We start from the raw sequence: 26,334 nt of genomic DNA, 5'->3' as shown, positions 1-26,334 counted from the left end.
TTCCTTTTTAAAATTTGTTTTGTTTTCAATCAGTTCAGTTTTCATAAGTTTCCAGAGTGAATTTGCTCGTTTAAGTTTTGTTTTTTTTATATTAAGTTTTTTTTTTTTATTAGTTTCAGTATTTTTTTTATTAGTATCATTTGTCAGGTTCAAGCTTTAAGAAATTCAGAGGTACTACAACACAAACACAACATTTTGTGTAGGCAGTTGTCTCAGTCATGTGGACATCCCAGTCTCAATAAACGTATGCACCAGTGCCTCCTCAGGCTTGTTGTGTTGACAAATTTCACAGAGTTTACAAAGATTAAAACTAAAAACATTTTCAATATATTTTTGTAGTATTTTAATTAGTCTTGTAAGCACACAATATTGTTTCAGTTTCCTTTCTCAAGTCTAGTTTTTATTTATTTAATTTCACTTTTTCTTTCACTCTTAGATCACATTAGGTGTCTGCATTTACTCGGCACTCCATGAAGTAATCGCTGATGAGTCAAATTGAGGATTTTGTTCACTAATTGTTTTTAGGCCAAAAACGTCAAAAAATATGATAGACATTTAAAGCTTCATGCAAAAACCTTAATAGAAGCTTTGAATATAAATTAAACAACATTTGGTAGAACCCTAACATGCCTACTCATAGACACTGGCTCACTAACATACTCAAAATCATTAAAAAACATTTGAGTTAAATCCACAAGATGCTGTGCAATAAATCACTGATCCCGACAGGACAAATTACAGCAGCTGAGAGGCTGAATCATGTCTGCAACAACATGACTGAGTGATTATGACCAAAAAATAAAGAAAAGCTTGATGGTACAAAGCTGAGTCATGCTGCTCACCTCTCCAACATCGTACACAAGAACTCGTCCATCAGAGTCTCCCACAGCGATTTCTCTGCCAGAATGAGCCCATCTGACCCTGTTGAGAGCCGGGTTACCGTCCACTGTGACGCTGGCGGTAGGAACCTAAAACAACACCATTAAATAACCGTTAGAAGAGTGGAAATGTGCTCTCAAACCTCTCTGCTGCTTCCACTTGTGGAACTTTATATAGTGAAAAAACGTAGATGAGATGTGAGTGTGTCTGCTAGAAGAAAGCGTTTGTCTCTGATGTTGTAAAGGAAAATATGTGTGTGTGCTGTTGTTAGGAGTGTAATACCTCTGTGTCGTTGTTGAGGTTCCACAGGTCGAGGTGGCCGACTCCGTCCACACAAGCAAAAAGAGCAGGGTGAGTGGGAGACCACATAACATCATACACGTAATCCGAGTTGTCCTCAAATGAGTAGAGCGGCTTGTTGTTCTGCAGACATATTTGAGAAGAAAGAATAATTAAAATCAGTTAATCTTTTCAGAGTTTAAATTTTTTGCTGTATGGATGTAGCGATGTATCTGTTTATACACATACATCGTCATGTATCAAACAGATACGATCAGACATACTTAATGAATGTTATCATGTGTTCAGGTTATGACATTTTTAAAATCTCAATATTGATTAACCCCAGTGAAGCTGCCAGATTTTTTAGTCATGCTTTTTTAGCGTTGATGCTCAAGCATGGATGTATAAAGTGAACTGGATACAGCACTGGACTCAGGCCCTGTTGATTCCTAGGAAAGTTGCTCATTGGCTCATGAGGCCACATGAGCCTGATTGTTGAGGTATGAAATTACCAGGATATGTTGCATTGTGGAGCCCATTGATCAAGCGCACAAGGCTTAGAGTGGCTGAGCAGCTAATTTTTTTTTTTCGGAAAAGCATAAGATTAAAAACAAAGCAGCAATAAAACAACAATAAAATAAAATGCAATCAACACATGATTGTGTGATGAAATAGATTAAATCCCAAGTGGAATGAGTCCTTTTGCAGAGGTTGTGATGCTCACAAAATGTATTCACTGATTTTCAGACATCTCTTTCACAATTTAAGTCTATAGGAATGAACTTTTTTTAATCTTGCGTGACGGACTCAGAGGTAATTCATGTTTAGTTACTATAAAAAACTGGCTTTAAAGTTAGCCGCTGCTCCGGGGGCCCTGAGCTAAAGGGATGACTGCATCTCTTTGGTCCGGAGTCAAATATGACAAATATCTGATGGATTGGCACAAAATTCACACTGGATGAATTGTTTTTATCTAGCTCCACCATCAGGTCAAAATGCATCAAATATCTTGCTTAATGATCAAATACTTGCAAAACTAATGGCACTCTTATCAGCTGTAGTTTGTGTTGAGTGCTGTCTGCATTTTCTAAGCTTAGATTTCCATGTTAGTATTGGCTGTGCTACATGGCAGGAGTGCCAGCGTCAGCCACACAGAGCATGCAGTGGCTGTTATGCTTGCTAAAAGGGACAGAGGGAACAAATGAGTTACCTTTTGGCTAAATAGGGTCTAAAATGAACATAACAAGAAACATTACTACCCTGAACTATAGCACCAATAAAAAATAAACCAAAGCTGGTTTAAATGGAACCTTGTGGAGAAACTTTTTCCTACACCCAGTTGAGTCTTTTCAACCAAATAAAATAATCTTGCGGTTTTCTTAGACCTTTAAAATGCGTCCTAGATGTTGCTCATACCTTGGTGCTCCACAGTTTGACAGTCCAGTCGAAAGAGGAGGTAACAAACAGATGGGAGAAGTCCAGAGGCCCTGCAGCCGTGTGGCAATGGATCCCTGTGATGGGCCCGTGGTGACCCTCAAACATCTCACTAATGCCCGCTTTGCTGTGGAGCAAGAAGATGAAGCAGGGAGTGAGTGCAAACGTACTGACAGACATCAAGCACGATATACGTAAAAGCATACTTCACCCCTACAATGACCATTTGTGTCATCAATTACGCAACATGTGTTACAATTGATTCATAAAGAAAACTTTGTTTTTATTACATGCCTCCATCGTAAACAAATCCAAAAACTGAGAACAATCTTTATGAATTGGAGTAAAAGGGGGACAATGTTTAACAACAAGGCTTTTTCAAAATTTACAAATTTACAAACTCTCCCACAACTTGTGCAGTGTAATTTAAGGGTCATTAATCCAGTTATATGTCCAGTACTTCTAAAACACATGCATTTTTACTTAAACCTTAATATTATATATATAAAACACCTACTTATATAACACCTACTTATAAACTTTGCAGATGTACCACTTTTCCATGTGCAAGACTGTTAATGCAGATGTTTTTATTAATAATACAGATTTATTGAAAATGCGAGTGTTGTTGTGAGGGTAAGCATTGAGCATACAACTGAACTCGTGCAGTATAATCCAATTCTCATTCATCCAGTTGTGTGTTCATTTCTTCCAAAGGAGAAAGCCTTTTCCAAAGGAGAACTGAACAATAAAGTGAAACTTATCTTTGCTCTCTTTAAAACAGGACTCCATTGACAAAAACAACCATCCAAGGTAATAAAGTGGTTCAATTAGATTACTTAATGTTGTATTTATCACTTCATAACTAAAAAAGAATGCTTTTTTTGTCTACAGGTTTTCGTTATGGAAGTAATATTGGTCCTTTCTCCAAATCGGATCAAGACCAGATGAAATAAAAGCATGACGGGAAGTGCTTTACCGTGCTCGGCTTCACCAAACAGAGCCTGGTATTATACCTGTTATGCTAGTGTGATGGGGTCCATGGTGTCTAAAACAAGTCTCAGATCAAGTAAACCTGCGTTCTTCAGCTAGTTGTTTTAGTCACCCAGTGTTTTTTTCTTTTTTTCTTGCAGATACGCCGCCATTAGTTCATGGGAAGTCAAGTCATCAAAATCTTTGCTGCCAAGGATGATGAGGTGAGAATGGAGACATTCACCATGTGGCTGGGAGCAGCTTTCCCGTGCATCAAACCGGTTATGAGGTGAGATCACAGACTCCCAAACATGCTGTTTAAAGGGAAAGTTTGGATATTTTGAAGTTGGGCTTGTATGCAGTACTTATCTGTAGTCAGTGGATTACCTTCAGTAGATGGTGGTCAGTCGATGTCAAAGTTAAGAATACTTTCACAGCTTCACCTTTAAACTGAAGCCGTTATTTATGCTCTTTTCAAAACCACCAGACTCCTTTGACAAAAACACCCATGTTACCTCGCTGAGCGCAGGAACTGCTGGTCTACTGCTGCCTTGATCGGTAGTTTGTATTATTTTGTGACTTTGGTGAATCTGAACTAACTCTTTACAACACTGAAGTATCGATTTGGCGTTAGACCAACAGTCTTCATGCTCAGCAACGAAAAATTAAACACTGTCACTGGAGTCTGGCTTTGCAGAGAGTGTAGAAATGTTTCACTTGTAGTTTTCTTTGTGCATTCAGTGTAACACGGGGGCGTAAATGATATACTTAGGGAGGTGAAATATTCCTTTGTATTTCCAAAATCAGCAGATGTTCAGTAACAACCTCCAGTTGTGATCATGTTTGAATACACATTTCTGTGCATTACAATAAGCGAACAAAGAAAGAAAATCCAAACAGTTAACACTCCTGTTTTTGTAAATAATTTGGGCATTACATTAAGCATGACAGAAAGCACAGATGGACCTCTGCTGGATGTGTTCACATTAATCATTTACTTTTATCGTGTGATTACCAGCAGGGTGGCAAAAGTGCCTGCGACGCCTCAACCACATGTTGCAGAGCTGTTACCCAACTGAGGCTCTGATAATTAACGTAGAGAGGTAAATACTCAGCATGAGTGATGCTTATGCATTATTAACTGCGATGAGAGTATCATACCATTGTAAATGAGGTGGAAAATTATTCCCCCAATTACAGAGGTGACTCTGCTGTGCAAAACCTCGCAGCTATCCCCTCTCTGTGGTCTGCGGGCATACTGCAGGACATGCACTCGGTGGCAGCTCTGATTTAAGCCACATTTCTTTGCGTCTTCACCGACCAGCAAGAGAGGAGCCCCGGTGTCTTAAATGAGAACATTGTGGGATGAACTGCAGTTTTAATTCTCCCCGGGAAGACCGACTGTAAACAAACTCTCTCACCCAGAGAAACATACTGAGGAGAAAAAAAAAAGGGACAGGGAAAAAATGATTTGTTTCCCCTGCATGTGTGCCCTGTTTATGTTGAGCGACCTTTACAAACACAACTGACAAGCGGAAAAGAAAAACAGGATGACTGGGCAGGAGTGAAACCTCAAACAGCAGGAGATCAAGTGTTGGATTTGCATTGCACTGGGAAGTGAGTGGGCTATATTTATTTGACACTCGGTCCAAGGTGGGCCTAACAAGCCTAACAAGCCGCCTCAGTTTCCTGGTGGTGTTCGGGAGGGACGCGGTTTGCTTATAAACGCACCTTCCATGACGACACGACATGTAGACGGAGCCGTCCTCGCTGCCCACCACGAAATTGTTGACATCTCCGAGAGGGAAAGACATGGAGGTGACAGCTACAGCTTTGGACTGCTTGAACACCAACTCCATGCTGTCCTGTTGGAGGCAAGGCAACATGGAACAACATCTTTAACAAGCTCCCTGCTCAGGCTTTATGTTAACATACTCTCTGCCAAGCACAACCTATAAAAATCACTTGACAGTTTATTAATGCGTAATCTAAATTCAACTAGCACTTTATAAAAAATGGAACTTTGACACTGAGGTCTTGGCAGCACAGATGAAATGACACAGCTTGCAAAGTTAATTTCCTTGAGAGTGAAAAATGACTTGTAGAAGAAAAAAAAAAAAAACAGTAAAGTTGAGGGAAATTCCAAACTGGAATGCTCAAATGAAGGAGTCCGGCCAAAACGTTTGACATTTAGTATGAAAGGGAGAGACAGGAAGTGTGAGGAATTTGAGACTGAAGAGACAGAAAATAAACAAACTGTAAAAACTAAGCTCAAAGCTTTAAAATGTGGTGTATTATTGACGTAGCAATTCGATTTTATGGTTAAATCTTTAACTCTGAGTCGTTTATGTAATCCAGAAATATATGCATGCACACACACACACACACACACACACACACACCACATTACCTGTGGCTGAGAGAGCATGTCCAGACTCCAGGAGCAGATCTTGCCATCAGTTGAGATGCTAATCAGATTGTGGGCGTTCTGGGTGCCAACCACATTCACACAGTACACTGGGTGCTTCAAAGAGAATGAGAGAGAAATGTTACTTGTCTGCTGTATTTTATGTATGAAGTCCATATCCAACAGTGTGATGAAAACAAAAAAAGATCCTGTCACTCAGGATCAGAAACTTTCTTTAAATAATGAGTTAGTGTCTCCAAAAAAATGAGAAACTTTCTCAGAATACATAATAGTGTATGTAATGAATGTATTGTTTTCTTATTTGAGAAAGTAACTCAATATTTTTAGATATCAGTCATTATTCTGAAAAAAGTCATTGTATGGGAAAAGTCATTATTTTGAGGAAATTTCTCATAATTTTTAGACATTAACTTATTTCGAGATACTCAGTCATTATCTTAAGAAAGTGTTATAATTTGAGATACTAAGTCAATATTTTGACACAAGTCATTAAAAGAAAGTTTGTAATTATTTTCTGAGATACTGACTCATGTTGAGTAATATTCTCATTACACTGAAATAATAAGTCACCACTTTAAGAAAGTCTCTAATTAAAAAAAAGTTTCTCATTATTTTGAGGTGCTAAGTCAATGTTTTAAGAAAGTTTCTCATTTTAAGAGAGTTTTTCATTTTGAGATACTAAGTCAATATTTTCAGATGATAAAGTCACTATTTTAGAAAAAAAAGTCATTGTTATTATTAAGAAAGTTTTTGCAATTTGAAATACTGGGTCAAAATTTTGAAATAACTCATTCTAAGAAAGTTTGTCATCATTTTGAGACAATAATTATTTTGCGATACCAACTCATTATTTTGAAATAAGTCATTTTAGAAATGTTTCTCATTATTTTGAGATATTAAGTCATTATTTTAAGCATGTGTGTTATGTTTGAGATAAGTCATTTTTTGAGACAGAATCTTATTATTATGACTGACAGGATCTTTTTGTTTTCATAGAAAAAAGTACGAGCCCAGTGTGTCTGTTGTTTAGTGTACCGTGTGTGCAGCTGCTGACAGGGGGGTCCTCTGCACGGGGGTCCTCTTGTTGCTCCTGTTGTCCCACAGCACTATCTGCCCCGAGTATGTGCCCCCCACCACAACATTGGGGTGGAACTTGGCAAATGCAGCCGACATCACAGCGGACTGTCAGGGGAAAAACAGAGAGAGGGATAGGCAATGATAAGCTTCTCAAGTGGTGAAGAAGTCCACGTTTATAGCGAGACAGCCTGGTGACAGGTCTGTAGAAAAACCCTCATGTCCAATTAAAAAAAAAAGGAGGATGCCATGTGTGATGCTGTTGAACTGACATGTGTTTGTAATATTTTGTCCATCCCATTTATGCCCACTTTTCTTAAACAGTATAACGACTGTTAACCTTTATGGAGGACTAGTTTTTAGCTCGGTGTACTTTATAAACTGACAGCTTGGTAATACTGCAGAACTGCATTCCTTTCACAGTGCAATACAAACACTGAACAACATACGCATTTTACATTAATTTTTGATGGCAATGAATGGAAACACAAATTTAGAGTCAAAATAACTTAGGTCGATTTTCCGCTGAGGTAACTGACCACAATGCAAACCAGCATATGGCTGCAAAATGCTGTTAAGTTTCATATCAGCAACAAATATTCAAACTTGGCAATAATCAGTGCATGGAAAACATCAAACTTGAACCTGTTGTTTTCCTGCTTCATCTCAAAGTTAAAAAACTGTTCTGTATGCCTTTGCACTCTCCCAAAACACGTCTTTCATCACTCTTGCCTCAGCTCGAACAGTGCAAACAAACCTTGAGCCCAGTCAACAGGATCATTATTTATTTCTGGATTATGACTTGATTCATTAATTTTATTACTTGAGCTTGGTTTTTAGGCAGCCTACATGTGGTTATTGCTTCACCTATCATAATTTTAACTTTGTATTTTTTGTAAAGGGGCTTTTTTTTTGACAAAAATTGTGTTGACTGTGAATCACGGAGAAAATGTGCATTCACACTTCTGTTCAGTTTTATTCATCTGAGCAATCCGCCTGCATCAACATCCGCTCTGGAGGCAACAACATGTGGTTCTACTCAACTTGTCTTGGTGAAGGAGCCTCGGGGCAGGCATTATAATAAGGCTGGGCAGAGTGGAGGAGCTGCACCGCTCTCCCTGCAAGCTCGCCTGAACACAGGGCCCTTGTTTGGATGCATATGATAACCAGCCCTGCCCCGCACACTTAATCCTTCTGCAGCGCTCAGATTCCATTCAGCTCCTGCGCCACAGGTCTTCTCCGGCGCCTCACGAACATGTGTTTGCGGATAGATGTGGTGGAGATGGATGCCAGTATGGTGAACTCACAGTGTGGATAGAGGTGGGAGGGGTGTGGGAGGAGGGAGAAGCAGACTCGGGTTGGTTGGCGGTGTTCCACGCTTGTCATGGAAGAAGCCACCCGTGAGGTCGCGGGGAGACAGAGAGGTTGGAGAAAAAAGCAGAGAGTCTTTGGGTACCTGACAGTGGAAGACGTACTCCGGTGTGGCCTTCTTGTACTTCATGTTCCACACTAAGGCCACGCCGTCTGGCTCGTGAGGAGCGTCCTCGTTGTTGTTGTACGAGGCAACCAGGAGTTCAGGATACTGGTGACAGGAGAAAAAAATCAAATGAATGTTGGGGGGGAGGCAGACGTGCCCCCCAGGCTTGGCTCCATGTGGAAAAGCCTCGCCTGCCCTGTGTGGTGCTGCTGAATGCTTTAAAGAATGAGTAACCTTTCCTCAAGATTTATGGCTCGTTTAGTTAGCCCACCCCCTTAAGAACTTTGGTAAATTCCCTTTTTATTTCCTTTCATACTTTAATGAAAAGTTGCAGTTCTCAAAGTGCTCAGAGGAACAGCGGTGGACTCAAACATAGTAGCTCACTGAGAATCTAAAACCCACTGAGGCGGTTATTAAAACACAGGAAAACGACTACAGAAACACTGCCCAGATGTAAACAGACTTCTGCAGCTTCTTCTACTTGATTTTCAAATCAGAAGGGCACGGATATCGCTCTGAGGTGGTAAATACTCTGAACAAAGAGTTGGTGTTCAATCACTGTCACAAGTCGTTGCAGAATCACGCATTAAATGACCTTAGACACCAGAGGAAACAAATCATTACGGCTCCCGACTGAGTGACAATGTGTGGGACATAACTTACTTCTCCTGAGGGAGCTGTGGCGAAAAGTAAATGCTGTCAAACTCAAGCTATGTAATCATAAAGCATTATGGCTGTGCAAAGTTAAGTTGTTTCAACAGCCAATTAGCGACACTTTTTTTTTTTTTACTTCTTTTTCAGCACAATATATTCATTTTTAAGATTGATGTTTTGATAATTGCGAACTACTTCCAAACGCTTCTCTGAGAAATATGTTTAATTGTTGTTTTAATGACTAAAAGTTGTTTAAAAAAGTGACCTGGGGGGACCAGTCCAGGCAGGTGACGACACGATGCTTGGACCAGCGCTCATCCAAGAACTGTCTGTTGAGGGACAGCTTTGCCCCAGCCTGGATCTCACTGGAGAAAACAAAGCACCACAAATCAATAAAAACACTTCTTCAAAAACCAATTACCATCGTTTTTGTGTGTGTAAAACACTAGTTGTCCAATTATTACCCCTCCTTCTCCTCCAGGTCACGACCGCTGTAGTCGAAGAAGAGGTCCACGTGCTCGGATAGAGCCCGCTCAATAATGCGAGTGCTGTGGTCGAAGAAATTCACAAACTCTTCGGAGTGGAGGATCTGGAGTTTTTCCTCCTCTGTCAGCTCGTGGGGGGGTGCTGCATAGAAAAAAGACACTGAAATGTATCTCCAAAATGTATCACCAAATCTCTGCTGCTGCTTGTTGGCATTATGATAAAGGATGACAGGATGACACAGACTCTTTGTAAGCTGCAACAACTATAAAGTAATAATAATAATAATAATTTGTTGAATTTGTACTGTAAGCATGCATCATCACCTTCCTCGTCCTCTTTCTGGTCCAGTTTCTCAGTCTGAGTCTCCACTACTGGTTCTGGTGGCACACTTTCTTCCTCTTCTTCCTCTTCTGTTGACCAGAAAATGAGCTATGTTAAACAAAGTGTAACCATATCTATATCTATATATCTATATCTATATCTATATGTATGTATGTATGTATATGTATATGTGTATATATATATATATATATATATATATATATATATATATGTGTGTGTGTGTGTGTGTGTGTGTGTATATATATATATATATATATATATATATATATATATATATATGTGTGTGTGTGTGTGTGTGTGTGTGTATATATATATATATATACACATATATATATGATGAATTCAATGCTCAATGATGCATTTTGGTCGCTGCAAAATGTAAACATCGATCCACATCATCATATTAAGGATGCGCCTATATTTTTGAAATTCTGTGTCATTGTCAAACAGCAGCAGGCCGTTAACGGCGAACAGCCGAGAGAAAAACAATGAGGATTACGCTATTTAATGGGAATAAATCAGCAGTGTGGAAATATTTTGTTTTCGGAGAAACTATGGGTGAACAGAAAACGCACGTGTCACGTGTAAACAAATTGCTTTATGGGAGTAATGACGACGTAGCTGCCGGGACGGTCGTCGCTGCTAGCTTTTTACAGCTACATTAGCTGTCCTGCTTCAACAATGTTTGGCTAAAAAAATAGCAAGCAGTCGGAAATTCAACCTCGCTGTTCTGACGGGAGATGTAGTGACCTAAACCAGCGGTGAGTAAGAAAAAAATGGCCTATAAATATTACGTATATTGATAAGCTAAACTCTGCTAACCGCTAGGCTAGCTTATGCTAAGTATGTGTCCTCGCTAACACTGTGTGACTGGCAAAACACAGCTGTTGTGTCTGCGCACCTGGACAGTCATTACTGAGCTGAATTTATACTCTTTTTAAATGGTCTTTTTGTTATTCCATGTTTAATAGCGCTTAGGAAAAGTTTCATGGTCCTGAGGTTTTCGGAAAAACATCGTGGGTTTCGTTCAAATTAAAACATTTTTCCCAAAAGGGTCTCTGTCTGAAAACCCTGACGGTTAACTTTTTCCGATGTGCTGTTTGATCTTTGTTAGTGTAGGCAACTTAAAATTAAATTTTCTACTCTTAATCAATAACATACAGTATATTATAACATTATTTGTGTATTGTGTTTATCGTTTATGGCCAAAAGCTGAAAAGAAACAGGTGGCAGCTTCTTTTGTAACAGTTTGTGCGAAATGGACATCTAATACCATCATAATCGAAATTTTATTTCGGCAGATTTTGTGATATTGACATATACTGTGTCATTGTCCAAAGAATAGATATAATATTGTATGGTGGTGATTTATTCTGCTCCTTAACATATTTAGCAATCAAAAAACCAAACATATCTAACTACCAAAATCTTTTCAGACAGAGGTCACTGAAGCAAAATCTTATGAAATGTGGATCTGTGACCGAAAGTGTATCAATTTGGGTGCAACTGACATGAAAAAGGTTGAGAATTACAGGTCTAATTTGACCTAGCATCCTTTCTTTCTATTCAACAAACCATTTTCCAAATTTGATCCAATCCTAATTCAGATTACGTCTGAAAAAAATGTCTCTAAATCAACACATTTCTAACGCAACAAAACATCTATCAGATTTGTTTATGACAATCAATTTTCAGTCAAAACTTCAAATGTAACGGGAAATTAAATTTCTCACAAGTGATCGTGCCCTCGTGTAGGCGTTTCATAGCTTTTGGTCACTTCGTCTTTCACCTCCATTATTTTCCCTTTTCAATAAAAGCTCCACCCAGTGATTATGGGCAAAGCAAAAGACTGATTTTGTATCTCTGCCTCGCGTTTGTTTGATTTGTCAGCACAATGTTGCCTTTCAAAAAGGAACCTGCTCCTCTAAAGCGGGGAAGTTTGTCATTTGTGTTAAAGGGACACAGCGCAGCGGGTGTCTTGTTGTCATAGGGACCCCTGTCTTTCCCAACTGTTAATGAGACTCGAGCCATTCAATGGGGAGTCTAGCTGTCAGTGTAGCCGTCTCCTCTGTGTCCCAGTGGCAGGTTGCCCCCTTCTAGGCCACAGGGCAGCGGGGCAGAGGGTGTGGAGCAGCTGCCCCGGCTCGTCCCATTGGCCTGGCCAGATGACGGCATGGTGCAAAAGCAGATGGTGATGCCGGGATTGTCTTGTGCTCTTCAGAGGTGGCATGGGGATGGCACAGAGGTTTTCCGCCTGGCTGCCCCGAGACAAGCTTCTCCCTGAACAGCAAGCCTGTGCAATTACCGTCCTAGCAGGAGGTCCTGCAACTCCTATTCAACCTCAGAGAATGTACAACAAAATACAGGCCAGACCAGCTGGCAAACTGCACACCGGCTCTACCTCAATGAAGATGAACGCACTTTTTCAAAAACACAACTCTCAGAGACGGTATATGGCCCATGCTTTCAATGTAAAAAAAAAAAATAGCAAAAGCAGGACAAAACAGATTCATGAGGCGACGGGAAATACTCGCCTGGTTCCTACAAGCATTCATCTTGGTATGAGCCTTATAGTTAATCTAAGATGACAGCACCGCATGCCAGAATTTCCTTCCTACTGAGATAATCTAAATGATAATGTCATCTGTCACTTTGTCCATAAAGTGATTTATCCCCTTCCTCAGATGGAGGTTTGGGGAAGAAGGTTATTGGGTACGCTGATGAGTTTACAGAACTGGGTTGATGACACAAGCCATTTCAATGTACGGCCATACTCTGCAACCAACAGGAGAAGGTTAAAATCTTTCCTTTCAAGGGCCTCAATCAGGCTTAAAGGAAAACAGTAATCACTGTCTTTCAGCTAGTCCCGGCCGTGCTCGTCAGCCCTTTCCCTGGTGAGGCAGCCAGAGCAATCAACCTGCCAGGCATTAGGAGCGGATAGACAATCTGAAAATAAAGGGTATAATGCACCTGCCAGCCAAAATGGCCATTTGGAGAAAAGCTAGTGATCCTGGTGACCCCGCTGGGGATGTGTTGGGGGGGGGGGGTAGTAGCGCCTGGTGGGGGGGGGGGGCGGGGGATGGGGGGGGGTTGCATTTAACAGAATTCACCCGGATCACCGATGTCCCATACACTGACACCTTCTCTCAAAGCAGGCTCAATTATGGCTTTTGTACCACTTAAGAAATAAAAGCTTTTTGGGGGGAGCTGGACAGGAGGGGAGGGGGGTAATCACAGGTCTTAGTCAATGGACAATATATTAATGCAAACATGGTATACAGCCTGTGATGTACAAAGTATAAAACTAAATGACCTTTGCTCTCCTCCGCTGCAGGTGTCTTCCACTTTCTATATGTCCCAAAACAATAAGAGTCTGACTTCAGCACGTGCAACAGGGTTTTGTTCTCTGCCTGCTTGCATAAAGGCCAATAGACGCAGAATACAAAACTCTACCATTATAAAACTCGTTGCACTATCATTTCTTGCTTACTGAAAAAAGTACCTCTAGTCTAGGGATTGGACAATATATGATTTTAGTGTGGATTGTGATAAAAATACACACTGTGTTGGTTGCTGTGAATTTCCATTATTGGGGTATTCATGAATATTGTGTCCAGTGCAAGGTTCTTGCATCTTAAGATCAGGTTAGATATTAGAGTTTTATAAGACTTTTAAATGCCACTTGGTTATTCTGAAATAGATCTTACATTTCATTCTGAGTATGAAAGAAAAAACAAAACAAAACACGACCTGACATCGACTGCTCAGAGTTAGGGACAATTTTACTCAGCTATTTATAGTAAAATATTTTTTTTTTTGCATCTTGGCAGAGATGAGGGTAGAACTGAACTGGGATATAGCTGCTGTTTGTTGGCAGGTTTTTCAATTTTGTTTTTCTCACTCTGTACGTAGGATTCCACTGCCTTGATTCTCACTGTGTCAAGTTTGAAAAAATTTTGCATAAAATACAGAGTCTCGTATGCATGGCCTTGTACCGGTTTCAGATGTACAACTGGTCTGGTCTGTTCCCAGCCACCTAGTGCTTGAATGAGCATATGAATAAGTATGTCTGTTATCTTTATGCATGTCTAGGGTTAACTTGTTTGGTATGTACCTTCATAATATCAGTATGTGTAGGGTATGGCGACTTTGTGTGCGTTTGTGATATGCTGCAAACCAGTTTCCCCACAGAGAAAATGAAAGTATCTATCTAGATATGATATGTATGAAGCATATGAAACAAAATGCCGCATTGGGAAATTTTGGTTAAATAGAAAATTTTAGTTGAATTTACACATCCTCATGTCATCCAGGGTGCAAATTTGCAGTTCCTACAATACTGAAGGCATGACCCGCCCTAATGTGTCCTACTCTGCTCTGGATTGGCTTACACTGACATTTTTACCCCAACCAATCTCACTCCTCTATTCTAAACCTAACCAACACAACCAATGAATGCAACTGGTGTAAGAGTTTTAAATGTATTACAATGATTATTGGGATAATATCGTTAATTGCAATTATTTTGCTTAGGAAAGTCATGACATAAAATTTCCATATCGTCCCATGCCTACACTGGTCCCAGTTTACAAAATGCACTTCAAAAACTGTGGTTAACCCTTTTCCATGTGGCACACCATCAACATCTGTGGTTTTGTGTTACTAGTGTAGCAAATTTAAAATGGCTGCAAGGCACAAAAAAAACAAAAAACAAAATAAAGACATCAGCAGTCAATCTGATAACACTCTTCAGGATTCAGTCATCTGTGAAACAGGAGTCTATTGTTTTCAAATTCTTCAACATGGTTACACGTCTCTAATGACACAGAGGTCTAAAGATCACCAACAGGCCAACAACAGGCAGAAATCCAACACCAGCACTCTGCTCTTAAAAAAATGTCACAGATAATATACAAACTCATATTGTTAAAAGAGATTAAGAAAAATAACCAGGCTGTAAAGGTGCCAATTCCTCAAACCATACACTCGTGAAAAAAAGGAGAATATTCCAAATTTTCTATTTGAAATGATGAGCTACTGTATGATGGAGGGATACAATGGATATTTAACAGTACTAATCATTAAGTGCATAAAAGCTGACCACAATTACAAGTGGCACTTCAAACAAGAAGGCCATTAAGGGCTTTTGTGATAAAAAGTTTTGACCTGCCTCTGAATTCAGAGTGATTAAAACAATCACATTCAATTAAATATTAGATTTACTAAACTGCTCTACATACTCATATTCCTGACAAGCCTTTTTAAACGCTGCACCAGACCAACCACTCCACACACACACACACCACCACCACCACCACCACCCAACCTCCAACAATATCTTACTCCATAATTACAGCCTCTTGTTGAGGAGTGCATACTGATGCTGCGTATTACCTACTAGTGCAGGCTGGGAGTACTGCAACAGCAGCAGCACAGAAACTCACCAATCTGGTGGCTTAAATCGACAAACTACCTACGGATTGTATCACGTCGATTTAAAACAAAAGGCACCTGAGCTGTCCTGTGGTCACAGATTTGGCAAGTAAAGATGAAGCTGAATTCATGTCAAACTTGTTCAATCATAGACATCTGAGAGGCAACATCAGAGACTGTCCAAGTCATTTTAGTGCTGTTAGAAATATTGATTTATCAATATGTACTAAATATTTGAAAGTGTTAAGTGTACTAGTTAAGTGTGGCGTGTGGCATTGTGTGGTCTCGCTCTTATATCCGCTGTTTTTTGCGGGTCCCTGAATGCAGCACAGCAGGCGGAGTGCTTTTCTTCTCCTTTGCAGGTGAATGTCACTTGTGAGGTGGATTATTGATCTGTTGATGCGTCCACAGCTGATCAGATCGATGGATGAGAGGAGATATTTGCAGATTTTTGTAAGAATACGAGAGTTCGAGGCCCAGCAGAATGAATAGTTTAGTTTCGCTTATAATGGGCCTGACGTTCTGCTGCTCCTCTCTGCCACTACTGCACTATAAATAACCCAACAGTGTATATATTTTAATACCGCTCCTAATTAACAGCCAAGCTCCATTCATTGAGACCACAGCAGGACAAATTAGACTGTGGCGGCCCACCATAGTCTTGGTTATTAATGGGAAACACTGCCGGTACCAGCTGTGATTTCTTACTTTCTCTTACTGTTAATGTTTACTACAGAATTTCTGTTGTTCTCTGCAACTAACCAAGAAAAAAAGTTGGCATTGCTGTGTGATATTGTTATCATATTTATCTTTTGATAATTGCAAATTTTATTCCATCTTTATCAATTTTTCTCCTCTGCTTGGGGATGCTGTGAACTCACTGCTGTCATGTCATAGGACACACCCTATTGTTTCACTGATAATGCTACATTATGAACAACAAATCTGTGTTAAAATCTGCAGAAAGCTAGTTAACGTAACATCACATTCACAGTAATATAAAAAAGATTTTAGAGAGGAAACAATATATTACATGTAGTAAAAAGGCTTTTAAAGCTATGTAAAAAATAATACGAAGTTGTTTATTTTGAAGGTTGTTTCATAAATTGTATGATTAAATTTGTGCTCCTTCAAAAGTAACATGATTGTCGGCTCGAATGACTTCAAACGTATCAGTTAGTTTTGGAATGAAGATTTCTTTGTTTCCTTGACACAAAAGGGGAAATATCGGTGTATATCGGTATCCGTCCAGAATTTCACAATCGGTGAATTCCTACGAATAATGATATTTTTCAAGGTACTGTATCGAAGTTAGAAATTCCAGTATCATGACAACACCAGTCTACATTAACAACAAACAAATCGTTTAACCTGATGATGCATTTTCCTTGAATTTTAGAGGGGGGAGGGGTTTTGGGCCAACAGGGCAGGTGATGTTAAAATCTTAAATCTTTTACTCCTTTCTCCGAGATGTCTTGCACACACTGTGGGAACCCTCGGTTTGCAGCAGCCGGGGCATGGCAGCCGCTCCCTCTAATGCCACCGCCTGCTGACCTTGAGAGTGCTGCGCCGTTGCCTCCTTTTGACAACATGATAAATCGCTCAATCAGAGAACAGGCCTGACGCCACCCCACACATCAAAAATGCGCCGAGGGGAGCAAGCTGGGAAGGGGATGCCGTCTCATCGAGTGCCAGAAGTGATGGTGTGAAAATGCACAATGTCACTGAGTGTGTTTTGTTATGTGCCTGTTCGGTGAAGGGAGAAGACAGGGAAGCGAGGGAGTTGATGAAATGATTACATAGTGGCAGAGAGGGGAAGGGGGCCTCGTGTTGAACAGCTGGCAGAAACCATCGTTGTTTAACACAGTTTTACAATGCCCAGTAGAGTCCAGAGTAAAGAGCGATGAAGAACAGAGGGATGCTCTTCATCCTTCACTAGTTCTGCTCATAGTTTTCCACAAAATCACACAATTTCATCTTGCTCGTGCAGCATGCCACCTCAGGATTTACTGCACATCACCTGATGGGACAACAACCAACAATCTGTACACTGTTTAAAATCCTAACCAGGCTTTCAAGGATGCTTAAAAAGACGTGTTAGCCGATGCAAATAAATTGAGCAAACGCCGAAAAAGACATTCCAGGAGTTTGAGTTCTTTTTTTTTTTTAAGATTGTTCTTTGGAAAAACAAAAACAAAAATGAGAACACAAAACAAAAAACCTCATCAGGATTTCAGTCGAGCACATTATTCGCCATCTGTCATTACATAAATCAACCACGAACAAGCTGCACACCCACAAATATTGCATATTTTATGGAACATGTGTTCAACATGTGGTGTTAGTAGTAGCCCGAATATTCTCTTTGGCCAACCGCATGAAAGCTCCAGTGCAGCAATTACTTACATATCGACATGCTTCAGATGCAGTAAGCAGTTGTGTGCTCAGTGCTTCATATCTTCCCCCCCAATCGCATTTCTCCTTCCTGTCACTGGTTTTCTCATCCTGCTCATTAATTACACTGAAGCGGAGTTGGTTGTGAGGTTCAGAGGAGCAGGGCTTGTCTGAATTTAATCTCTCCCTCCACTTCTTGTGTTTCCTGGGCCTCATTTTTCCTTTACTTTGATCTCAAATCAAATCCCCTCTACTTGTTCACTTCCGGTACCCACTTGTGCACTCATACAGCCCACAACACACGCTTGTGAACTATTTTCCACAAGGGGTTCACCACCTTGCAGCAAAACTAAACTTTCGTTTGCAAAAAAGCAATACATCTTAATGGACCCCCCTATTCTTAATGCAGCCACATTAGAACTGCAGCGATTAGTACATTGATCAGTTAGTCGATCGACAGAAAAATAACTGTCGGCGGTTTTGATAATCAATTAATTGTTTGTCATTTTCATACAAAAATGAAAGAAAATGCTTTCTAATGAATGACATTCATTATTAGCCCTTTTTACACTCCCTGTTGAAGGGAATATCGTGCTGTTACGCTGCCATGTTGTTTTTGTAAAACAGGTGCGGTCATGAAATGGAGGGACTGAGTTGTCTTGCTTTTTATGCCAGCAACCAAGGTAGTAACAGCGCCAACTTGAGACCTGTATAAAAGAAATAGCCGGCAGGACAGGCTTATTGGCAGGACGGGTGTGCAGTTTTGGTGGCGTGTTTTGCATGTGACCAATCGTGGAAGATTTAAAAGGCAACTAGCAACAGTTAGCTATAGCAGTTAGCAACTAACTTAAAAAAGAAGCAATTAAAAAAGTCTGTTAATTGGGAAACAATGAAGTGCGAGAGCTCCTTATTTATAACAGAGAAGATAAATAACTGTTATTGCTGTATTATGCCATTGTTATTGTTTATAAAGAGTGGGCGACACATATGCTATATGTTACACTAGAGGCCAATGTTGTTGTGTTCCACACCATGCCTCTTTAGCTTCTGTAATGACAGCATGCTGTCTAAAATCACACACTGGAATGGCATGATGCTGCCATTTTTTAATTCTGAGTAAAACTGCAAAAACAGCTTAAAGAAGGGACTTTGTAGCAGCCCTACAGGGCAATCTTAGTGTAAAAGGGGTTATTACAATCTGAAATTTTATTGAACAAACTATTAATCGATGAATCTAGAAAATAATCTGCATATTAATCGATAATGAAAATAAATCGCAGCCCTAACCCACAATCATAGAACATACTCAGGTTTTGTCAATTTTTCAAGGTTACCATGCGTAATAATGTGTGAGAATCACCTTCTTTTTGCTGAGTCATGACAGGTGTCTGCGTCTCTTTTGTGTAGGACACAGTCTCACGCGGAGGGAAGTCCACTTGTGTGATTTTGGCCATTCCCAGTTTTGGAGTTCCACGCCTAAAAGCACATAACAACTCAAACATTGCACAGCTCAATATCACCACAAAACCATAATGATTTTAACAAGAAAAAAAACATACAAAATAGCCATTATGCTATCACTTTTTCATTTGTGTTTTTAACAATTTCACCTCCTTGCAAGTGGAATCAATGTACGTAAATGAGCGTTTCATTAGATGGCTTCAGATCAGTATAACAACCAGTGTGAATCAATTAAAGGGCTTTGTCTGACCACTCTTGCATGCACGACTGTTCTCCTGGACAGCATTAGCTTAGTAATGACTTTGAAAGACAAAGTAATCATGCCATAGATTGAGAGAAGGGAAAATGACCAGGAAAGGAGAGAAGAGAGTGTCCAGTACCCCAGCTCAGAATCAGAGTGAAGTTGAAGAGTGGACGGGTCAGAGTCCCAGTGCAGAGTCCTGGTTAGTGTCACAGCAACAAGGCAGCATTAGTGAGAGAAGACGAGCAAGCACACAGGAGGAGAGGAGATAAAGTTAGCATTATGGCACACAACATGCTGATTGGATCCTAGGTCACAAATCAGTTGAATTTGCATGTTATCAAAAACAAACTTAAAACTGGATCTTGTTGCGTGTGTGTGTGTTTCAGTCAAAGCTTAAGTCTGGCTGCACAAAGCTCAGAGATGGAAGAATGTATCTGCTTAAAATGCATGGACACACTGCTTCTCAGAGTGAGATGACACAGGGTGTAATGTGCAGCCTGCGGGGCTGATACAGCCTGAACTGTGTCACACCAAAGGCTCTGAGTGTTGTGCAGACAGAGAGGGAGGGAGCTCAAGAACCCTCAGGGAGAAAACATGACCTCCATGTGTGTAGGAAATGGCCATGCTGGTGAGGGAAATGAGTCAACACGTAGGGGGAACAGCTCCCTGGGCCTGATGGGACACTGGGGGAGCTTGAGTTTCAGCCCAGGGAAGGGGCTCTAATTAGGGGTTAAGAAGTCCCCCAGGCATCACAGCAGCCTGCTGTTTTATTGTTAATTTAAGATCGTCCTAATTCAACGGCACACAAATTAAATAAACATGCACTTAGTTGGCATAAACTCGTCATCATTCACTGTGATGGTATGAGACTTTCCAAAAGATTTTTTACTCAGTTGCTCTTACTGTAATCATGCTTTAGATATATTCATAGCCTTTGTTTAAAAGCGATGCACAATGTTAGCTAATAGCAAAAGCTTATAAAGAAAAAATACACCTACATTTTTTTCTAAGCAATACTCAAAACACTTCAGAACTAATTTGCTGTACAACACATCTGCAGTTTAAGTGGCTCAAGAGGCCGTGACAAGGACGCTGAAATTACATTCCTGCTGGCATACGCGTAACTGAGCACATAAAAAGCACAAAAAGAATGTTTTGGGAAGACATATAAAGCTCAATAAAGATGTGTGCATTTAAACATTTTGCCTTAGGGGGAGAAATACCCGTTAATTCTTCATGAATAGGGATGTTGCCATTGTTTCCACACTTGTAATGTACTGTACTAGAGGCAGGGAAAATGTTGTTACTTAAACTGTTGCTGAGGAGTATGTGTGTGTGTGTGTGTGTGTGTGTGTGTGTGTGTGTGTGTGTGTGTGTGTGTGTGTGTGTGTGTGTGTGTGTGTGTGTGTGTGTGTGTGTGTGCGTGTGTACCTGGGTCCCACGGCTCCATCAGAGTCTTGGCTGCCTGCCTCACTCGGTGTACCCGCCGATTTGGTAGTGGGAGAGATGGGAGGAGGGACTACATAGCGAAACAGACAATAATCATCTGTTACAGTGTGCAAAACACCAAAAAGCTATTCACAGCAGAGTACAAATGGATTACGAATGGATCCATGCTGAATGCTTTCAATCTTAATGATTGAAACTTTCCTGACGGCTACATGTTAGTGAGCGTGCTGTGATGTGTGTGAAACCTTGACATTAGTAGCAAAGCGAGTTAAATGTACAAATCAGTCTGTCCAGAACATACTTAAGGTGTGGCAAAATCAACACATGTTGGGGAAAAATAGCTTTAATAACACAATTAAAATATTTTTTTCTTTATTAAATTAATGTGTGAATAAATGCAATACAAATTATTTAAAAGATACACAAAACTATGATGTTTTTATAATTTTGGATCAGGTTTGTCAGCATCCTGTGAGACTCATGAAGATTTTATTATGGATCTCTTCTGCCACCTGCTGTTAGCAACATAGCAGTGCTGTAACATTCCTGCTCTGTATGAACTCTATATACTAATATTAATACATCTATAGTAGTGTCATTTAAAACGTACCTTTATTTTATTTCACCAGGGCCTACTTTTTTATTGTAGAAATTTTTATGGACTTTTTTTGTAGAATCTACTGGAAAAATTAGAAAAGTGACATCTTAAGTAAGAAAAAAGGAAAGTTACAGTAACGTGGAATTTTGCCCATTTTCACTTGTTTTGTTACATTTGTGGCAGAAAGAACACCTTTATTCTAAGACCAATGTGTTTTGGCTTAAGGTCTTCATGTGCATCATCTCAGCCGTGAGCCAAAATATGTTTGCCTTAGGGCCCTGACACACCAAACTGACGGTCGGCAGTTAGTCATCTGGTCTGTTGGTAAACATGTTTCCCTAGTTTATGCGGTGTGTCATGCACATTTTGCAGTAATTGATCCTTTTCTGCTTTTTTCAACAGATTCAGCAAGTGGAATTGGAGGTGGAGCCAGTCAGTGAATGCAGTTCAGCTCAGTGCATGAGAGGATAAACGGCAGCGAGGAAGGTAAACAAACAACTCAAGTCTAGACGGAGTGAGATCAAAACAAACTTCAACTAATACATAACTGCTTGTGTTATTCTTCACTGTTATTATATTTGCTCTTTCAGCACTGGGTTGAGTTGCTAATGTGCTAAGTTAGCATTTCAGAACTCCTGGTTCCCTTTGTCTCGTCGTCAGTAGGTTTTTTGAATCGGTTGTTGGTTAGATGCTTGAAATAAAGTCTGTGGTTAACACTTGTTTAGGAGACTATTAAATTTTGTGCTATGATATAAAATATGTCAGTAAAAACCCTGATCATAAATTTTAATGCTTTAATGTTTCTTTAAAAAAAAAGGTGGTTGCTAAAAAATGACTAAATGATACTACAGTGTGTTCTCACTCTCAGCATGGCTTTACAGTCTCACTATGGTGTTGATGCTATGTAATGCGACTGTAGTGTAGTATGTTTATAACCTAAAGTTAGCTTTTTACTTTTGGTGTTTATTTGCAAAGATTTTCATGCTGAACAAAATGTTTGTTTTGTTTGCTACATAGCTTATTTTCTGCAATAATCCAAAATCCAGTTGAAAATTTTGATATGATTTTTCATGAGGGTACCAGGGCAACGTTAATTTCTGCTTCATCCTACAGAAACACATCATCCCTGTGGCACTCTATGGAGAGCGGTTCCTCTCATACAGGCACAGAATGTATGTGCTAGTTGGCTGTTGGTTGTAGTCTTTACAGTGTGTTCAGCGCAATATTTTGGCCGAGACAAAAGCGGCAGGAGGCGATGCAACACTATGCCTTCATCACCACATGTTCTTAGATTTTGGACAAGTGTGTCAAGGCCATTAACAATAATGTTGTTCTATACAAGTGTTGCTGGAGTTTTGAGCTCTTCAGGCTCCTTCCTCTTCTCTATGCACCTTGGAAGTCGGTAAAGGTGTGACAGGAACTTCCACTCTGCTTTACTTGGTTGTTTTATTTTACCATTTACTTTTGTCTTCATGACATTTTACTACTTAAAAGTACTTAGCAAAGTTACTGACAAACAAATCTATTGGTGACAGCTCATTGGGGCAGTGACACATTTTTGTTGCAAGGACTTTAGGGTTAAAATGCTGAGGGTTTCTGCATCCACACCAGATTTTTGCCTGCTTTCTTGTGGTCTTAAAGAAGTTAAACACATGATCAGCTGCACTGAGGTCAGGTGACTGAGCTGGCCAGTAAAGAACATTCCACTGTTTGGCCATTAAAATATCTGTATGTTTTAGTCCATTATCCTACAATGTTCCTTTTGCGAGCATGAAATAAGAAATGCCTAACATCCCTAAGCTGTTCACCCAGAATAATTATACTCAAACCCTGGTCAAAAAGCCAAATCATGAAATACAAACTAAATAAAAATATGACTGTCCTAATTCAATGACTAAAATGTATGTGTGATAGAAAGTAAAATGAGCTACTTTACTTGTTTTGTTTAAATACAGGTAAGAGAGATAAGAGGATATATGACACAGGATGTGCGAAAATGTGAAAAGTCTGGAAATCCTGTTAAAGTTCCTGTTTTTTTTTTTTCCTATTGGACTACAAAATTAAAAGTATATTTGGCTAAATATCAGAATTCACCAAAAGGTAATACAGAACATACCAACAGAAGTCTCTGGGGTTATGCCCATACTCTGTAGAAGAGCCTCAGCCTCGCGTCTTTTTTTCTCCAGGTCAGAATCATCCTGGTGTTGTGCAGCATCTTTCAGTTGGTCAGCCTGGAAACATAGTGACACGTTGCCCATTAATGCACTCCCTAAATATCCACGCCACACTACTGTAATGCTCTAGTGGTTACGTCTATACAGTTAAAATAGTTGGCTCACAAAAAGTAATGGGCAAATGGCTGTAAGAGTTGACTAAAATTTCTGAATATCCAGTTGAAATAGTTAGCTAAAATAACAGCTAAATTGTTGAAATAGCTTCATGTCCTGCAATTAGTAGCACAAATGCAAACTTAACCCAACTAACATAAACACTGACTCTTTAACTGTATGAGAAAATACTGCAACAATATTGCAAAAATTGCATAAAAAAATACTGTGAATGGTGTTTAATAATATCCAGTTTATGAACCTGACGGGTGGTGTTGATGGAGTGCTTGAGTTAATCTGATAGGGCTGCAGGGGTATGTCTTAAAGAAATGGTTGGGAACCACTGGTGTACACAACTTAACTGTATCTTTTTGGAAACCATTATTCGGTTTGATGCCGCTTATTTTCCATATTAATTCAACATCAGGGAATATTCAAAGCATTTACAAAATGTTACACATACCGCTTGCTTCTTGCGCTCCTCCTCCTTCCTTTTCTTCTCCTCTCTGATTTGTGCCAAGCGTTGCTTCTTTCTTTCAAGCTCTGCTTTCAGCTCACTTTTGTCAGACATAATGCCACAGCTGTAATGTAAACAACACATTTCTGTTTGTCTTCATCTTCCATTAAGACCGCACTGGAAAATATTGTTTAAAGACTTAATCAGAATCAGAAATACTTCATTGATCCCTGGGGGGAAATTGTGGTTTGTTACAGTTGCTCTCATGCCAGCATAGAGAACTATAGCAAGTAAAAAGAAGTACCAGCACAAGTATATAAAAGAAGAAATGCAAAAATAGAAATACTGTAGCGGTAAACAATACGCACAATATGTGAAATTAAAATATTTAAAAAAGAAGTATGGACAATAATATGCTGAATACATAAGAGTGTGAAAATATACATGTAAAGAAATACAGTTATAGACAATTGCCACAAGTATATGAACATTTAAATTATAATATGGATAATGTGCTGAGTGCGTAAAGTGTGTAAAACATAAAACTGCCTTATGCTACAATGCAGTGTATAAAACTAGTATGTAAGTTTAAAATATTAAAATATAAATATGTGCTACAATGAACAACTCAGATACACTAAGTAAGAATAGCAATAAGAATATATACAGTAAATACAATATGTGTAACATGTTAACTATAGCCTACATTCAAGAGTTGGAAGAATATTGCACAGAGGAAAGCTGTAGTTGAAATATTGCACTAAAAATTGCATATTGTTTGGACAGTAATACTAAGAATTATTGCACCTTAAAACCCTATTGCACATTAAGTATATCAGACAAAACCAAGCTTTATGGGTGTGCTGGTGGAGTAGTTTCAATGCATAATGACAAATAAATGCTTTAAAACAACAACAACAAAGCAAGCAAACAAACAAATGAAGCCAGCCATCCCCTGTCAGTTGATGCTCTCAGCTTCAGTACCACCTTGCACAGCAATGGAGACAGCTGACTTTAGCTGCCCAACCTCACCTAGCAGGTAAAATGCTCATCCAACGGTGTTTTCCGTTTTCCCTACAGCTGCGTGAGTTAAATATCGTAGCTGATAAGACACAAATACACACGGCTACCTGTAATTTGGTTAAAACCACAGCCCGGCAGACCAGTCATTGTCAGCCAGCTCACTGAAAGCCCCACCCTACCGTTGATACAACAATTAACACCGGTTAGCTTAGCGTCAGGTTATCCTCTTCGGTTCAGGCATTTGTCTCTAGTCCTCGTCGGCTTATTTTAAACGTGATCAAACTAAAATCATGTTTCCTAATAATATCATGTAGTATTTTAGTAATCGCACCGCTAATTCATACAAACCACACAACGTTAGCATACAATCGGCCTCTGTCGCTGCTAGCCATCCTTGTTATGACAGGCTAGAGCTAGCGTAGCCATCATTGTTGTTCAGCATTTAATTAGTGATCACCAAGACAGCGAGTAGTTTAATGTAATCTGTAACTTAAAAAACAAAACTGTTTTTGAATTGTAGGCAATGTGACTTGTCCGATCTAACCCACCCTTTATGGTTAGAGATGAGCCATTAGCTTTATTTGTTAGCAGTTAGCTACAACAGTAAACCGGACCTTAGTCCGCCGCGCTGTCATGCGCGATCAACTCTACTGCCCGCTCAATGAATTAATCAGATCAGACTACAATTACAGCAATAAATACAAAAAGAAATTTAGAAATGTGTGATACTGCAGCTAACATGACATCGTCGTGAAGATTACAAACCTTAGTGCAAGTTTTCGACCTGACACCAAATGCCTATAACCAAAGCACAGCCAAAACAAACGGGCTGCCAGCACAACTACAGGTACTGGGAAGAGCCAAAAAGAAGCACAACGCGTTTACTTGGATGTGCTGCTGCCATCTGAGGTCAAAGATGG

The 26,334-nt window shown here is 39.7% G+C and overlaps 1 protein-coding gene and 1 long non-coding RNA gene across 4 annotated transcripts in view; one reads left to right on the top strand and one right to left on the bottom strand.

Annotated features, from left to right (window-relative positions):
* The window catches only part of dync1i2a (dynein, cytoplasmic 1, intermediate chain 2a), a 27,638-nt gene extending 1,304 nt beyond the window's left edge, over window positions 1-26,334 (bottom strand). Inside the window, exons 1-16 of one of the 3 annotated variants that reach the window (XM_088083247.1) lie at window positions 26,180-26,334; window positions 24,398-24,515; window positions 23,724-23,838; window positions 20,992-21,079; window positions 19,667-19,756; window positions 19,216-19,331; window positions 10,010-10,096; window positions 9,665-9,827; window positions 9,466-9,565; window positions 8,526-8,651; window positions 7,031-7,177; window positions 5,978-6,091; window positions 5,299-5,432; window positions 2,578-2,722; window positions 1,162-1,302; window positions 843-968 (exon numbers count right to left, since the gene is read on the bottom strand). In XM_088083247.1, the coding sequence (XP_087939373.1) occupies window positions 843-968; window positions 1,162-1,302; window positions 2,578-2,722; window positions 5,299-5,432; window positions 5,978-6,091; window positions 7,031-7,177; window positions 8,526-8,651; window positions 9,466-9,565; window positions 9,665-9,827; window positions 10,010-10,096; window positions 19,216-19,331; window positions 19,667-19,756; window positions 20,992-21,079; window positions 23,724-23,838; window positions 24,398-24,505 (1,800 nt within the window). In that variant the 5' untranslated portion in view covers window positions 24,506-24,515; window positions 26,180-26,334. The remainder of the gene's footprint in view (window positions 1-842; window positions 969-1,161; window positions 1,303-2,577; window positions 2,723-5,298; window positions 5,433-5,977; window positions 6,092-7,030; window positions 7,178-8,525; window positions 8,652-9,465; window positions 9,566-9,664; window positions 9,828-10,009; window positions 10,097-19,215; window positions 19,332-19,666; window positions 19,757-20,991; window positions 21,080-23,723; window positions 23,839-24,397; window positions 24,516-26,179) is intronic. The other 2 variants (XM_088083248.1, XM_042495149.2) reach the window with 2 other exon arrangements.
* Window positions 2,626-5,305, top strand: LOC148188507 (uncharacterized). The gene is made up of 4 exons (XR_015777637.1): window positions 2,626-2,749; window positions 3,380-3,408; window positions 3,490-3,602; window positions 3,729-5,305. It is a non-coding gene; the product is annotated as an uncharacterized LOC148188507 (long non-coding RNA).

Source organism: Plectropomus leopardus, chromosome 10 (assembly GCF_026936395.1).
Source record: "Plectropomus leopardus strain MGB_pleo_1.0 chromosome 10, ASM2693639v1, whole genome shotgun sequence".
Lineage (NCBI taxonomy): Eukaryota > Metazoa > Chordata > Actinopteri > Perciformes > Serranidae > Plectropomus > Plectropomus leopardus.
This window is presented reverse-complemented; position numbering and strand designations above follow the sequence as displayed.